This window comes from Dendronephthya gigantea, unplaced genomic scaffold (assembly GCF_004324835.1).
Source record: "Dendronephthya gigantea isolate DGI-Jeju-01 unplaced genomic scaffold, DenGig_1.0 000003F, whole genome shotgun sequence".
Lineage (NCBI taxonomy): Eukaryota > Metazoa > Cnidaria > Anthozoa > Malacalcyonacea > Nephtheidae > Dendronephthya > Dendronephthya gigantea.
In genome coordinates, this window is record NW_021163013.1 from 3,169,048 (window position 1) to 3,185,857 (window position 16,810).

The window sequence follows — 16,810 nt, forward strand, 5'->3', positions numbered from 1 at the left end:
ATGCCTAAATATTATGTCTAATTTAAGAGTATAAAAATAACCACATGTATAAGTATCGAATTTGCTACATTTACATGTAACGATTATACGCCCCAATTTACAGCCAAATGAGCCAATTCAATTAAGGTGTCCTTGCAAAAACGTAAAATGTAAACTATGAACACACAAAGTTTGATGTGTTATTGCTAATTTACACCTTTCAACTAGAAAACGTACAAAGGTAAACCTACTTTGCAACAAACTTAAGGCAATCCCTGAGTATCAGCTCCAAAACAAACATTAACCTGTCTGCCTTTAGCGCTCATAGTTTACAGTTCACGTACTAAAACTTGCGAAATATTAAAGACTTTTGCTTTGCGAAATATAAAACGTGTAAATGGAAAGCAACTTTAACGTGGGTGTCATGCGAAGGCCCAACAGCGTTATCATATCATAGAGATTATAAATAATAACACGTTATTTATAATCTCTATGATCCACATGATATCGCGCCATCAACCTTTTTTAATAACCTAAACTTCTTAACCGATACAAATTACGGGACCTGGATTTACAACAACGGTATATAAATAATGGATAGAATGTTTCCAAATGTGTCAAAATATGTTATAATAAGCCATAGCTTAGTCTGAAAAGTTGTCACTATCACTGTCACTATCTAAAACTCCAATAATTGAATTATCAAGCACTTGGACATTGTCTTTATCAGCAGATTCACCATCTCTTTTCCTTAAAATATTTTCATATCTACGTTGTTTGTCCTTATGTTTATCCAAAGATTTAAGAAAGGCATATCTTTCATACGCGGCCTCCAGATTAAAATTGGCTGCGTTTTGTCTCATTGGAATATACTTTTCGGCGGGTTTGCAAGGAAAGTTGAACTCTTCACTGAAAAGTGAGAGATTATTTGCTGTTCCCATAGTTGTGCATTGGTTCTCAAACGACAGCGGCAGGGGATAAACTTGCGACTTTTGACATGCTAGTTCCGGGAACTCTTGTTTTAATGGCGGTACATCTATGACAAATTCTTTTGTCTCATCATCAGCATCGTTTTCTGCAATCATTCTTATATCTGTCGATGTCTTATTCTTAAGTTCATCAATTCTGCACGGAACTAAATTGAACGCCACATCCATCTTACGAAGAAGATTGCGTTCCTTGAACTCCTCCCAAATCTGCTTGTGTTCAGGATTATTATCTGAAACAGGAATCGTTGAAGGAAAAACACAATTAGTGCTACATTGCACATTAATTAATCGTACACTTGTACACTCAAACGTTATTCATTTCAGTGTACTCACCAAACTACATTAGCAGCTTGCATTCATTCACCCAAATAATATACATTTAAGTTTTCAAGCCAATGATGTTCCACCTTAATTTGGGTTTGCTCTTAATAAAGTATAATAACAAGCTTACCAAGTTTAGTGTCTTCATATTTCATGGTGGACACTTCACCCTGTGGTTCCACAGCAGTATTGGGATCCTTGAAATAGTTCTCTATTCCATTTGTGTCGGCAGCTCGCCAAACCACGAACAGTGAAATCCCATATCTTCTCTTGTTTCAACTTCTCCTTGTGCAATTTCGAAAGCCTAAGATGTCTCAGCGATGTCCTCATAATTTGCATATTGTCCTGGTATGTTATGACAGAATGGTTAGAAGCAACTCTGCTTGAGATGATGGTCTTGTAATGCTCAAGCTGATTACGTAGCACCGATATTCTAGAAACATTTCAAAAAAAATAATTTGTTATTGTTTTAAAGCATTACATGTAAATTGAATTGTTCTGTTTTATACATTTCCTAAATTGTCCACATAAGCGCAAAATAGGTTTAATCAGATGTCTCACAATCTTCCTGCATAAAAACCGATTACACTTGTTTAGAGAAATGGAAACGAATTACATGGCTGACATGTCTTTTACACTTTGCTTACCCCTTGACAGTGCGATAAGCACCATTGCAGGGTATTTTATTTTACTTTAGCTGACGTCAGTACTAACTTTAACTCAGAGTAACATCACAATCATCTTATTCGCCTGAGTACACAGAGTTGCAAAAAGAGTTCAACCTTCCTCCGGTTGGATTTCAAGTTTTGAAAACCTTCCTCAAAATGACGTTACGTCACTGAGTCATGTAGCAACCAGCATAATGAAAATTTTGGTAAAAGAATGTGATCAAAGTAGTGTTCAACTTTAATCCTTCCTCACAAACCTCATTCAAAGCAAACCTTCCTCACGGGTGGCACCCGCATACCCGCAGCTTTTTTGCAACTCTGTGAGTACATTGCACTACAATATAATATACAACATAAAAAACGTTCCTTTAACCAGTACTTTTAGTTTGCTTAATTCTGGCTTCTTTTTTTCTTTCGTAGTAGGCAAATAAAAGTATTTATTATATACAATATATTATACACTTACAAAACAGGGTGTGATTCTGATAAGCCCAAATGCTGCAGTACTGTAATTAGGGATGGTCCAGCACCAAAACTCAAACACAACAATCCAAACAGAATGGGAATATCATTTCGTGCGTTCTGATCGCGTACATCAAGAATTGAGGCCAATAAATGAATCGCCGCTTTCATCTTCATATTTGGAGTCTTCTTTGTGGAACGGACTGCATTACTTGAAAGTACTAGTTGCTCCAATATGTTGACTAGCACAGGGCACTGGGATTTAACTTGAACAAGCAAATTTTGAAAAAGGGAAGGATCAAGAAATTGTATTAGGTCTTTTGCCTTCTCTTTACCCCTTATCCCCAAATCAAAAATATGCTTTACTGTCTTAATCTCTGACTGAATACACTGTCTCAATGGACAACATGCCACCAATCAGATTTCCCTGTTCTAATAAATCTTTATACAGTGTAATTACATTATCCTGCTCCTTTACAATTGATGTAACTTTTTCTTTATATGTGGAAAACATAGATTCCAAGGAATAAAGACGTTCTTGCAATTCTGATTTGTCAGCATCCAAGTGCTCTATTCTCTCATTTAATGTGGCTACAAAATGTTTTGTATTTGTTAAGGCATCTTGGAGCTTGAGAAACTGCTCTTTTAACATTGCCTGGTTAGATGGTAATTCTATGAAGAAAAAATATTAAAATATAGCAAATTCTGTAAAATTTGGATTGTTCCAATAACAGCAGACATCTGCATCCCGCCTAAAACATCTGGTATAATAATAATAAGAATAATAATTTATTTCTAGCTTATCTATACGTCTGGATCCAAACTATTTTAAATATACAAAAAAACTCAGTGTATACCGGTATTACTACAATATTAACATGTATCTTCACAATTACAATACATGTCAGACAACCAAAATATAAGTTGCATAACCACATCAAACATTTACCTGTCTCTTCTTGAATATTTAATGCTCCCAACATGCTTGGCAAATATTGTTCAGAATACGATGCTTCTGGTTCTGTTAAAGTAATGGCAATAATTTATATTTATGTAATTACATGAACCTAAATAAATGTATTTATTTTAATCATTAGTGTTTATGTTTAATTTACTACCATTAATTGAAAACAGTTTGATACTTATAGTAATTAAATTAAAACAACTTTTTACCACTCACCATCTGTTGTTGTGAATAATCTTGTTCTCACATGTTCTGATTGTACAAAAGAGTCTAAAAAAGATATTTAATTGTTAGTAAATCTGTTCAAATTACTCTAAATTATGAATATGTAGCCAAATGTAAATCTGCATGACATCTTTCAACATAATAACTGCACATGGACTCATTCGTTATAGACCATGACCTTCATTCAATTCTAACATGTCACATGAGCAAATGTAAGTTTATTAGTATCTACTTTATTTTTGAAAACCTTGAAAAAACAAAACAGACCTTTTCTTGATTTCTGACATGGTGGAGAGCTTACAGATGGGCTTGTTGGTCCAGTTGGCCCATTCACTAGCCTGTAGTTTTTATACAATGCCCTATTATAATAAAGACAATAATAATTGAGAGGGATCTAATAAAGAGGAGGGCTTAACAGAGAGAGGGGGGGGGCTTATTTTTTACATGTCTATTTGCAAGGTTGATTATTTTTTACCTACCATAAATGCACACACAGAATTTTAGAACTTTAATCAGGGAGCAGTAAAATAGTAAACATACATTTAGCTTAAAGGATAGATAGGGTTAACATAGCAGGACTTTTGCATTTTTATGTTTCTTTGTCAATGCCTTAAAGACCACGAATAAAATATTACGATATAATTACTTATTCTTTATAAAAAAAACAGGAAGTATTAAAAACAAAATGAGTCTATGTATATCTTACAATTTCCTTCCTTTCCCTCTAAATTCGACTGTGGTGCCCAGTATCTTGCTTATCTCTTTCAGGAGTTGTGAACGATTTGTTGTTTTTGCAGGATGATAATGAAGGCGCAAACTATGCAAAAGATCGTCAACTAAAACCTCCTGACCCGTTTCTTTTACTAGTATTTTGTCCAAACTGTCTTTGAGGGTTGCTTGATACTTTAAATAAGCCAATCTCACTATAAAATTAAAAATTTAGATGTTTATATTACGTGACACGATTTTTAAGTTCACGGAAACCAGGTATATAATCCATCGTAATAATCGCTACTCTGGTTTTTAATAAATGAAAGCAATCTTTGTGTGGTGATTGCTTTCATTTATTAGCGATAATTACGATGGAGTTCATAATTATGAAATACAACTGTATATTTTGTTATAAAATATAGTATGATTTTACTATAAAATACCTTTTCGCTAGGTACCTCCAGGAGTACAGATCGTACTTCTCACTTGACTTCCAACGAATTCGCTTGGTGAAGCATTATTATCTCTTTGCCCTGCTTGTGCGGATCGGTTTGAACACGTTGTTGACAGCCCCGATGTATCATGTTCTTTTGGGTCTTCTCGAATATTCGAATCCCGCAAGGAATCCTTAAGATTCTCGATTTTTCGCTCCTTGACCTCTATCTCTACGCGCTTTGTTTTGATTTCTTTTAATACGTTTAAATAACCCGCGCTTAAAACTGGTGGTGTTGTTCTGACATACCTAGGTATTTTCGATTGACGCTCCTTCGGCTTTTCCGCCATCTTTACTGTTTTTATGAATCCCGTGGGAGTAGGGGTAACATAGCCGGTCCACACAGTTACACAGCTGGTCCATTAGCTTCCGGTTTTGGCAGGCATCACCGCTAAAATATTTTTTGGCCGCCTGCCAATTTAAAGGTGATGCCTGCGGAGGAGGCTAGGCAATTCAGTGCAAATCTATACCCAAATTTGCACGCGAGCAAACTGGTATGCAAAACTGCCGCAAATCGGAAGGTTGCATTTTACAAAAATACACCCGTGCAAAATTGAAGCAAACTTATTCTTTTGATTTGCAACTAGTTTGAGTTGCGTGTAAATTTATGCCAAATCGAACTTTTCACCGACTACCCTAAGTAAATGATCTAGAGCGGTTTTGAAATGGGCTGTTTTGTGTTTCTCCTGCTTTCAACATGCGACCTATAGCTCGGTATATTGTTCATTTTTATTATTAAGAACATTTACGACACAAAATTTGCATAGCTGGGCTGGCTACGCCGCTGTGAACAACGCGACCATAATGCCTAGTAGGCGTCTTGTTGGTCGCGTCGCGTGGCGACAGCGACCTATAGTTTCGGCTTGTTTTTTTTTTATTTTCCTCTCGGGTCGACCCCCAGCGTCGCTAGCTGCAGGCCATATCACCCTAATCAGGAACCTGCGCACAGGTGAGTTGCTAGTTGGTCGCGTCGCGTCGCGTATATATACAACTGCACACGCCGAGCACCTACACCGGCTACCCTAAGTAAAAGATGTAGAGCGGTTTTGAAATGGGCTATTCTGTGTTTTTCCTGCTTTCAACATGCGACCTATAGTTCGGTATATTGTTCATTTTTACTATTAAGAACATTTTCGACACAAAATTTTCATAGCTGGGTTGGCTACACCGCTGTGAACGACGCGACCATAACGCCTAGTAGGCGTCTTGTTAATCTTAGTTATTTTTTACAGATCAAGGATATATACAAAAATACTCAATAATGACTATTTATGAATTCCGGTAATAGTCTTGATATAGAACCTGTTTTAGTTCTATCCTCACTATTCTACTATGTACTTGCAAAATTCATTGTATCTTTGGTTTACAGTAAAGCCAAATATCTCAAAAATGCAGGATTTTAGAATACTGAACAAATCGAAAGAATGCCTGCAAAGCCTGCTAGTACATGTACTTTAGATGGTGCTATCCGGCCTTCATAGAATGAGTCACTAGTGATAAAAATGTCAGGGAGACAGTTTGAGACTGGGAACTACATTGTCATGATTCATTTAATGTTTCCAAAATTTTATGTTGTAACAGATACCATCAATACTTGATAAAGTCAACGAAAGAAGTAAATGATCAGCTGTGTGAAACTATTTGCCCACATTGCTCTCAGGTAATAGTCTTTTAACCAATTAATTTCCTCATGAACAATTTTACAGCTAGGGCAATACAGGTACTGTAGTCTGTAGAAGCATTCTGAAAAATGTTGATCTGTTTTTTTCTAGATTTCAGCAATACATTTGATAATTTCCTCGATATTTTGAAAAGTTCCATAAAAGTTCATAATTTCTCTTTTACTGTACCAACCAATCAGAATTGTTGAAAAGTAAAATACCTGTATGAACTTTGAATGGTCAACTCAAATAAGGATGTTTTGAATTCTTCGAGGAACCTGCTAAATTTTCAAAGAATTGATCAAATGAATTGCTTGGAAGTCAGGAAATGGACAGTGTATAAATGATGGGAAACTTGTGTTTTCTAATTTACAGTATGTACCTTGTTACCTATTTGCAAACAATGCATTTTATTGAGAAAGGCAACATCTTATCAACTTTTTTACCTTCAAGGAAAATTTCTGGACTACATTTATAACCATTTAACTGGAAGTAAACTAAAATTGTGTCGACAGTATAGTATAAGATAAGTAAAATTATAGTGGGCTCACATTGACTACATTTTAAGTTACAATAAGATGACAATCAGAGTAACTGCAGTAATTGAAATGTAAATACTGTATGTGCACAGTACTCAGTACTGTAAACCTTATGTGCTTGGTTTTGTTTTACACCATTTACATCTTTTATATATGATTTCATAACTGCAATCAGGCACCAACCACACAGTCATGCTTATCTTTTACATGTGGAATGGAAATGATAATGAAACACAAAATCTAGTAATTGAATCGATGGATGGGTGTTTCGGGCTAGTAAGGAAGAAGTCAGCTGGGACAGTTCTTTTACCACCAAGACATGGTACTATTATGTTTGCAGACCAAAAACATGTGGATGAATTTGTTTTGGACTATTCAAAAGATGCACAAGAAGCCTCAGCGGTAAGTTTTTGATGAATTGTTTGTATTAATATGCATTAAGCTACACGGTTAAACACTAAATGGGTTTACATGTACAGTATGATAATTGAATAACTGAAAGGAACATACATTTTATATGCCTTTTTTAAAGGTCTGTGATGAGTTTAAATCTGGGGAAGTAAATAATATGTTGCGATCAAAAGGAAGAAATGCGCTGTTTGACGAAAAGGGAGTATTTGGCAGAGTGTGTAGACATGAATACCCTAAAGGTTTCATCGACATGAAACATGGCGAACGGTACAGTAGTTTTCTCCATAAATAATTTTTTTTTCATATGTCTATCTTCTATGCATAACAGTACCAAATAATTTTTTAATGCTATGAATGTCCATAAGTAACAGTCGTATAAACCTGACAGGAAGCTTTTTGCCCGTAACAGTGAAACACGGGAATTGCCAAATCAATTCTGTCATGAATATCTTGCCTGTTATTTTTCTAAAATTGAATATTTATTTACTTATTAAAAATCATGCAACTACCTTTAGAGTAAGCAAACTAAAAAATTTCGAAAAAAAATTTAGACCTATGCCGCACATTATTTTATTGTTTTTGGTAAAGGTTCGTTGTATCCCGGAGTCGGACTTTGGGGTTTGAATGTTGCGGGCTATAAAAGAATATTGGTCAAAAATCGCTGTTTAGAGTGGAGGTTGCGGGAAAACTCCTCGTACTGCTTCCACAATACAATATTTCCTTTCCTTACATTCGGAATTGAAATCTACATGTTTTGGCGCGTATTTTGATATGAATTTCGTACATATTCAACGTGAATTTATAGCTTCGGACCGATGGCCATGAACTGTAGGTATTTTGCGACATTGGTCGGCATTTGCACCCGTTCCTCGTGTTCTAAAACACATATGCTGACTATTCTATGATTTAGAACGCCAGTTATATCTGTACCAGGTGATCACCTCGCTAACCCGAGGTCGCTCATTTAAGGTGGCTCGAATATAGCGTTTATTGTTCAGCAAAATGGCTGCCACGCGAAATTATGAAATGTTAAGTGATGAGCAGAAGCGTATACTAAGCTCGTTTTATAACAACGGAATGATTTCTGCCTCAAAAGAAATGGAGGATACGATAACAAAAGCTGCGGAGAAAGCAGAAACGACGGTTGAAAAAGTTAAGGTAAAAAAAATAATCATGATTGTAGTTGATTTTTATATATAGACAGGTGTATATGAGGCGCCGAAGCGGACAAAACTGCTATATGCCTAAATTGTTATGCTCTTCGGTTAATAGCATACAAAAATGTTCCAAACTCTAATAAAAGCGTTCAAATTTTAAAAAATACATCCAGAAAACGTTAAAATTGGGCCGAAGTACAATAGGAATTTAACTGTTGGCATCAGCTTTCTGATTATACGCTTTTAAACAATTTTCGCAAAAATACATTCCAATTGACAAATATACATGCTAATTAATATTCCATTAATTAATATAATTTCCCGCGCTTTTCTCAGTTTTATGTTCTCAACTTTTCTGTCAAACATTCTGACTTCTGAGTAAAAATGGCGGATGATCGAAGGATAAATTTGCTGCAAGATGCATTTGATCAAATTGCGCGTTTAACAGGAGTAAGTGTCAGTGAAAACCACCCTATGAATGCCAACAGTAGTTCATCAGCATCAAACTCTGTAAGCATGGAACTTAGTAGAAGATTTCCTTCCTTACGAATGCCAAATAGCAGGCCTACTTCTGCTAGTCCTGCCGCGTCCTCAGTGAACTCAGGCAATAGGGCAGCATTTTCCCGTTCAAGTTCAACAACGAGCCAGGCGAGTCGGAAAAGAAAACGGGCGGTGGATAAGCCATCAAAAGTTGTTCATAAAGATCTAGTTTTCATACCAGATCCGGAGGAGGAACAAGTTCCCACGCACACTGCTCGAGTCACGCTTGAAACAGACGGTAAAGTCGTTCATGGTTTTCCTGTTGACACGGGGTGGGATGCTAGGTCGCTGCGAAAAGAAATATGCAAACAGATTCCCGAACTTGAATATTCAGAATTTGAATATGTAAAGGTAAATCTGGAGTTTTACATGTATTTCAGTAAATAAAAACAGGGTCAAGGAAAAGTTTCTAATTTACATTCCACAAAATATTCTTCCAGGCATGTTATGGAAAGCTAGTACCATTAAATTTGGCTAATGGTGTTGAAGCTACTGCTGAGATCATCCTCAAAGTAGCAGGACAAGGTGCCATATACCTGAGATGCACAGAATTGGAAGATGATAGTATCTTGATGCATTCTGTTTTTGACAAAGAATCAGGGTTAGTTTTTAAAAGACAGTCTATCTTAAAATTTAGATTGTTTACACTGGATCTTCAGGTATATGGGTGATAAGTTTTTTAATCATATATTTAATTAAAATACTTATAGAAGTGCCTCAGCTGCAGAGGATGCACCTATTCCTATTGCAGCTGGTCCTATTTCTCCAGCAACTTCTGTTGTTCCTAGTCCTACCTCTGCATCAACTTCTGTGCCTGGACCTGTTTCTAGTCCCACAACAGTACCAGATACTGCAATTACTGCTGTACTTGCAAATATGTCTGGCTCTGGATTTGTACCTAATACTCCTGCCGATGATGGAGAAAGAGGTAATATTATATTAATGAGATTGGGGATGCAAAATTCTATTGTTCTAGTAACCATTGCAAGCTTGCATCAGATGTGCAAATCATTTGAAATGTCTATGAGATGTGAAACAGTTTATTGATATCCATAAATAGTTACCACTTAAAATTTACTTTTACATTAAGTCTATGCTTGTTTATAAATTTTATAGTTGAGACAATAGATCTTACTCTCATCGACAAGTCTGTGAAAGACATGTTGATCCATAGAACAAATGTCATGAAGGATCTGATCAAAGAATTTAAAGATAAAGAAATACTTAATTACAATCTTAATCTAAGAGTAATTGCTAGCAATGGTGCCCTTGAGAAAGGTGAGGGTAGAGGAGTTACTAGAGAAATTCTGACCCTTTTCTGGCAATCCTTTTTCATTTCCCTGGCAGTAGGAACAAAAGAAAAGATACCAAGTATTCGACATGATTTCCAAAAAAATGATTGGGAAGCAGTTGCACGCATTTTGATCTACGGTTATCTTAGCACTAAGTATTTTCCACTCAATTTATCGATGTCATTTGTAGCTTTGTGCATACTAGGAGAAGAAAAGTTGTCTAATGATTTACTACTTGATTCATTTAAGCTCTATGTTTCAACAGACGAGAAGGAAATAATTGATGCCTGTATGAATGGAAAATTTGACAATAAGAATAAGGATATATTAGAATTTTTAAATTCTTACAAGTGCTTTCGTCTTGCAAATGCAGAGAACATCAGTGAAATTATTTTTCAGCTTGCTCACCAAGAAATTGTTCAAAGACCAAAATACATAGCTGCATGTTGGTCGACAATGCTAAAATGTTTAACAGTATTTGACCCTTTTAAGTCAGTTGAAGATTTGAGAATGATGTATGAGGAAAAAACTGTAAGCCCTAAGAAGGTTCTTAAGTTATTGTCAGCTCAACCAGAAAATGATGCTGAAATTAAGGGAAAGCTTTGATCATTTAAAAAGGTTTATAAAAAGTTTGTCTGATGGTGCACTTTCAGCTTTTTTGCAGTTTACAACTGGGAGTGACATAATAATTTGTGAAAGCATAGAAGTCAGTTTTGTTAGTGTAGATGGATTTGCACGTACACCAGTTGCTCACACATGTACCCCTAGTTTGGAATTGCCATCAACATACCAGTCATTCAATGAGTTATCAGAAGAGTGCAGTAGTGTGCTAAGAGAAAAGGGCTATATTGGCAATTTGATATTGTTTAAGTGATGTATCTAACTGGAATAGACTTATAAAAGCCCCTACTATATATACTATGTAGCAAAACTGTATATTTAGCAAATGTTGTGTTTTTTATAGTTTATATTTTGGTTTAATATTGCTAGTGGATGTTTCAGTGCATCTCTTATATAGCCTTGATTGTTACTTATCACTATGTCAAGTCCATATGTAAACAAATGGTTTTCTACATTTTGAACCTAAATAATTTTTAAAATATAATGTGCCTAGGCTTTGTGCTTCTTAATGAATCAGAACTCAAGAATAAGGCTCAGAAAAATTTTAAAATGCTAAATTTAGGCAATTTTTACATTACATTAAAGGGCACATGATGGACTTGACTTCCACTTTAAAGTCTCAGCTAGTCTGAGTTTTTATTCATGTTAAAAGATAAAGTTAAATTTTTAATAAATGTTTCAAACAATTATTCATTGTTTCCTTGTATTGCTTCTAAACATGCAATATAATGATAAATTCCATAATTTCCATCATCTGTTAAGAACTGTTCACTGCTTATATTTCTGGGAATTTCCAGTTCAGTTGGTGGAACAAATACTGCATAATCCTTTTCTTGCACAATAAAATCAGGATCTGGGGCATCATCATCTGCAAGTCCAGCTCCTAATGTTTCTAGAGACTCAGCAGGCAAACTGTCATCACAAGTGGCAGAGTTTAACAACGCGGTAATAAACATTTGCTCTGGGCTCTGATGCCCAGCACTGCTGACTGGATGGCTGTTCCATTGATTCACAAATTCATTCAGACTTCTGTTAATGCGTGGAAAAAATACTTCTTGAAGAGCTAGCAAGTGCTCCTCACTGTCAATGTTAAGTAAACCTTCTCCTTCCATAAATGTAAAAAGTGAAGCGTAATGGCTGAGAACACGACACCGCGGAAATTGGTATAGACTTAGCCGCAATTCTCAATACTTAGACTTCAAACTTGGTGAGAAAAAAGATTTATAAATATTCAAGAAAATATGTCTTGCACAAAAGATTTGAAGCTTGCTCACGGTAAAAACGAATCGTCTGAATTAATAACCTTGTGTATACTTTAAGCCTCAAAATGGCCATTTCACAGCTGTCAGATGTGCATGATGAGCTGTCGAAAGATTGCAGAATGCGTATTCAGAAGAAAAATTGAACTTTTTTAAGATATTCAAAGGTTTCTCTTTGATAGCGGTACAGAAATGCACAATTGTGAACCAGCGATTAGATTTTCGGGTTGAAACGTCTTAAAACACCAATTTCTGCGGTGTCTGAGAACACCAGAGTACACATCCCTATGAAGTCGCTCTACTCTTACATTATGCACTGATCTTCCTGTAAGCACGCTGCCACAATCTGTACCTCTTTGCTGTAGCATATACCTAGCTGCTTGGACATTTTCTAATCCATGGTCAGTTCTTATTTTCTTTGGTAAACCATACTTAGAAACGCCTTCAATAAATAAATTATAAACAGTTGAGGCAAGATTGTTGTTTTCGCATGACAAGTAAATTATCATTCTGCTATATCCATCAATGCATGCATGCACAACCATTCTCCAGTTAATGAGTTTATGATTGCCATCCAGGTGCCAAAGAAAATTGGGGTATGGTACATAGTATTTTCTTCGGTAGATGGCTACATGACCACGCAATGCTGTACCCACGGGGTCTAATTTTCGTAAGCAATTTCGTACCCTCCACCTTTGAATTTTAAATCCCTTACATCTAAGAGCCCCAAGTAAGCGAGACTGTCCAATGTTGGGTGTCAGGGAACGAATACTCTCAATCACTTCACAAAGATCCGCCTCAGAAATATCGCTAAAGTTTTCAGTTCTTGCACTAAACTCCTGTCGTTTTCTTCGTAGAGTACGGTCAGATATATTCAAAATTTGGGCGATTTTCCTCCATTTGAAATGCTTTGATCGTAAAAACAATACTTGATCTTCGTCAATTTCATACCTTGGACGGCCTGGGTTATTTCTAGTGCCTGTAGTGGTGACTAAGACGTTCGAAGTAGTAGTTCGCATCTGTGCATTTTCTTCGTCCTCATAAAGCTTGTTAGTTTCCTCTTCTAGGTATTTCTTTATTTCGAAAAAAACACATAAAAGATTATACAATTGCTGCCACAAAGTGTCATCTGCAGGATTTATGAAGCTGTTCAGGAATATGACCAACGTCTCGCAAATTTCATCCATTTTTACTGACAAATTTTCCAGAGCATCTACGGAAGCTAAACGGTTATCAGTTAACGGTCCTTCTTCGAAAAGGCTCTGTGTTTGAGCAAGAACGGACTTTAGTATATCCAAGAACCCTAAAAAGCTGTCATTTCTCCTTGTTTGGGACGCCATGTTTTGAGTGATATCTTCTCTGGAATAATTATGTTAATTAATGGAATATTAATTAGCATGTATATTTGTCAATTGGAATGTATTTTTGCGAAAATTGTTTAGAAGCGTATAATCAGAAAGCTGATGCCAACAGTTAAATTCCTATTGTACTTCGGCCTAATTTTAACGTTTTCCGGATGTATTTTTGAAAATTTGAACGCTTTTATTAGAGTTTAGAACATTTTCGTATGCTATTAACCGAAGAGCATAACAATTTAGGCATATAGCAGTTTTGTCCGCTTTGGCGCCTCATAGGTGTAGCTGGTTGTCAGGAGGATTTATTTCATCAATTTTGCAGAATACGCTGTTTGATTTATCTTGTTTGATTTATCGCTGTTTGAAACATCGTACTTTAATTTCTTAACAGTCCTCAATATAGAATTATGCTCGCAAGCATCTCATTTTTTTTTATACCGGTGGAATTTGGTGAACTGGTGAAATTTGCATATTGTTTTGATTTTGTTATATACACTTATATTGAAAAGGACTAATATTAGAAACCTGGTTAGTTTAAATATTGTAATAACCTATACGCTTATTCGAAATGATAGTGATACACTGTATATGAACTTAAACATTCAGGAAAATATGTTCCATGAAAATGCTGCTATTAGCATTTTAAATATCATAATATGATTTATGCTTCAAGCTTTCATGTTGCCATTCCAGAGACATTTGCAAAATGAAACAATGCAATACAATCAATAAACTTAATCCGCAAGGAAGCAGGTGACCTATGTATCTAAAATTAGTTATATTTATACCCATACTATTTAACAATTAATTAATACACCCTTTGTTGTTTTACCCCAAAGCCAAATTATTGATAATAATGATTATTAGTTTTCCTGAAAACGAAAAATGCTCAACAATCCATGCCTTGATGGGATAAAAAAAATAAATGAACTATTGTACCAGCATTCTCGCTTCTCTAAAGAAATTTCCTTAGAAAAGTTTGACTCTATCAAAGGAAGGGAGGATTGGAGGAGGGAGGGAGGATGTCTGGTTATTCAAAAGTCAAGACAGGCTCCCCCACAGTAAAAAGTATGCAATTTAAATTGTGAAAGCACTGTATTGTACCCTTTATGTACTGTAGTTCCTTTACTCTATCTGAAATGGCAAAAAATTTTACTCAAAGTCTTTGATGAGTTAACTTTAGTGTAAGTTTGTATTTAAGTTTAGATGATATTGACAATGATTGATATTGATTTATACAGTCTTTTGGCCAGAATATGAAGCAACTGAGCAAACAAAAAGAACTGATAAATTTTGTTGTTTTTTCTGCATTAATGGCATTATTAGCCTAGGGGAATCATCTGCAAGCAGTGGGGTAAATAGAACAATTAGGGGGAAGGGTATTTATTCATATATACAGTTCAGTGCCCTACAGATTTCTTTTGTAAGCTATTGCACTTACCAAAGAAATCTCTAGGGAAGAAGTCAGAACTGAATATGTGAATTAATTATAAACACCTCCCATTATTGTTCCGGTTATGCCCTTGCCTACAAGTATAATCAATTTAACCATCAAGCAATTTTTTTACAATTATCGAAAAAACTGGTATTCTGTGGTACATGTAACTGGTATTTTGAAGTGATTTTATTATTTACCTTTTGGTTAATTAACATTATTTTTTAAATTTCTATAATTTAAACATCATGCACTAATAATCTGCAATAAATTTCATTGTATAATTCACTGGTTAGTAATGAAGTAATTTAAACTGACACACGTACAACAAGACAAATCTTGACTAATGATAAATTTGTCTTGTTCTATTAATGTGTAGAAGTGGATTGGCAATGAAAGAAAGAAGAGAAGAAAAAGAAACTTTGAACCTGCAGCACTAGAGCAAGACATGTCAAAATACACTAAGTGTCCTCCAATAAAACGCATGGCCTCAGGATACAACATGTTTACTTCAAACTTATTAAGTTCAGGTGAGAAGAGTATTCTACTTTTTGTGTGGTTTTTATCATGTTGTTATATTGATTATTGCTCTGTATATTAAACTACTGTATTTTGTAGGTACTACGGTTTCCTTTGTTAAGTTTCTAAATTTGTGAATAAATAAAAGTATAAACTTTTTCCTCTTTTATGTAGATGCTTTGAAAGGAACGTCTTCTAATCAAGAGAAGATGAAATTGGCTGCGTCCAAATGGAAAGACATCAGTGAAGAAGAAAGAAAAAAATGGAACCATGAAGCTCAAAAACTTGGAAAGGCTGATCCGAAGACCATGTCTGTTGAAGAGAAAAAAAAAGCAATTAAAAGGGAAACAAAAAATCTTATCAAGCAAGTGAGTAAATTAAAACGACTTGACTATATTTTCATCATTTGATCTTATAATATAGCCATACTCCATGGATCCATGACCATATATGTATGTATACGTACTGTACGGTACCGAGTAGGTAGTAGTGTTGTGCACAATGTCAATGTACCGGTACGCCTTTTTTATTTATATTTTTAGATTTCATATCTTGAGACAATTGGATGCGAAACAGCTTTATTATTATTGGAGCCTGAGAGTGGATCAATAAGCCAATATGGTTCCGAAAACGGTGTTCAATTTTTGTTACAAAATCAGAGCATATCTTTGAAGTTTATGGCACACTTTAATGGTAGTGTGTACAAAATATTGCATGGTTTCGTGGAAATATGAAAACGAATCCCTTGTAAACTTGCCATAACATGAATATGCTTGTATTGCAGATGCGGATAGTCCCAGTGGCAGTGCACAATTCACGCGTAAAGATATCCAAGAATTGTTCAACAATAAATACAGTGCGTAAATGTGTTTTTAATGGGCGTACTGCCTGTCTGTGGGTTAGGGTCCGTCAGTATACAATTAAATGTACATAAGCATTTGCACACTTAATTGTGTACACACAGAAGAAACAACTGTTTTTTTCCTAATTTAGCCCAGTGACCGGACGGCAACCATCAAGCCGGTTCTTCAGGCATGGACAGCATTTATACGCATCTCAGTCAATGTGTCTATCTTGCCATATTATCCAAAAATGGTTTAGTGTGTTAAATTGCATATTTTACAATTTTTTATATTTCTAGGTGAGGCATGTGGGAAACCAGGATCAAAAGTTCCGTATACGAAAGGAGGGTTTAAGATCATTGGCCTT

General features: G+C 35.3%; 4 protein-coding genes across 4 annotated transcripts; 2 read left to right on the forward strand and 2 right to left on the reverse strand.

Moving 5' to 3' along the window:
* Positions 1 to 623: 623 nt before the first annotated feature.
* On the reverse strand, positions 624 to 1,496 carry LOC114540105. The gene is made up of 2 exons (XM_028560403.1): positions 1,420 to 1,496; positions 624 to 1,198 (listed from the first exon to the last, which is right to left on the reverse strand). Exons 1-2 carry the CDS (start codon positions 1,442 to 1,444, stop codon positions 624 to 626), a joined length of 600 nt encoding a protein of 199 aa, XP_028416204.1. The 5' UTR covers positions 1,445 to 1,496.
* A 6,929-nt stretch (positions 1,497 to 8,425) lies between these two features.
* On the forward strand, positions 8,426 to 16,011 carry LOC114540121. The gene is made up of 3 exons (XM_028560404.1): positions 8,426 to 8,581; positions 15,462 to 15,612; positions 15,776 to 16,011. Exons 1-3 carry the CDS (start codon positions 8,426 to 8,428, stop codon positions 16,009 to 16,011), a joined length of 543 nt encoding a protein of 180 aa, XP_028416205.1.
* On the forward strand, positions 8,958 to 11,395 carry LOC114542297. The gene is made up of 4 exons (XM_028561957.1): positions 8,958 to 9,471; positions 9,561 to 9,721; positions 9,831 to 10,048; positions 10,237 to 11,395. The coding sequence occupies exons 1-4, from the start codon at positions 8,965 to 8,967 to the stop codon at positions 11,016 to 11,018; spliced, it is 1,668 nt and encodes a 555-aa protein (XP_028417758.1). The 5' UTR covers positions 8,958 to 8,964; the 3' UTR covers positions 11,019 to 11,395.
* On the reverse strand, positions 11,452 to 13,638 carry LOC114542313. Its single transcript, XM_028561958.1, has 2 exons — positions 12,564 to 13,638; positions 11,452 to 12,180 (listed from the first exon to the last, which is right to left on the reverse strand). The coding sequence occupies exons 1-2, from the start codon at positions 13,630 to 13,632 to the stop codon at positions 11,720 to 11,722; spliced, it is 1,530 nt and encodes a 509-aa protein (XP_028417759.1). The 5' UTR covers positions 13,633 to 13,638; the 3' UTR covers positions 11,452 to 11,719.
* Positions 16,012 to 16,810: the final 799 nt, after the last annotated feature.

Bases quoted from the DNA above. Each gene is read 5' to 3' on its own strand.
- LOC114540105 (XM_028560403.1), bottom strand. From the start codon at position 1,444: ATGAAATATGAAGACACTAAACTTG. The intron at 1,199-1,419 runs GTAAGCTTGTTA...TTCCTGTTTCAG, and splicing joins ATATGAAGACACTAAACTTG to ATAATAATCCTGAACACAAG.
- LOC114540121 (XM_028560404.1), top strand. From the start codon at position 8,426: ATGGCTGCCACGCGAAATTATGAAATGTTAAGTGATGAGCAGAAGCGT. The intron at 8,582-15,461 runs GTAAAAAAAATA...ATTAATGTGTAG, and splicing joins CGACGGTTGAAAAAGTTAAG to AAGTGGATTGGCAATGAAAG. The intron at 15,613-15,775 runs GTGAGAAGAGTA...TCTTTTATGTAG, and splicing joins TTCAAACTTATTAAGTTCAG to ATGCTTTGAAAGGAACGTCT.
- LOC114542297 (XM_028561957.1), top strand. From the start codon at position 8,965: ATGGCGGATGATCGAAGGATAAATTTGCTGCAAGATGCATTTGATCAA. The intron at 9,722-9,830 runs GTTAGTTTTTAA...AAATACTTATAG, and splicing joins GTTTTTGACAAAGAATCAGG to AAGTGCCTCAGCTGCAGAGG. The intron at 10,049-10,236 runs GTAATATTATAT...TAAATTTTATAG, and splicing joins TGCCGATGATGGAGAAAGAG to TTGAGACAATAGATCTTACT.
- LOC114542313 (XM_028561958.1), bottom strand. From the start codon at position 13,632: ATGGCGTCCCAAACAAGGAGAAATGACAGCTTTTTAGGGTTCTTGGAT. The intron at 12,181-12,563 runs GTGTTCTCAGAC...TTCCGCGGTGTC, and splicing joins TCATAGGGATGTGTACTCTG to GTGTTCTCAGCCATTACGCT.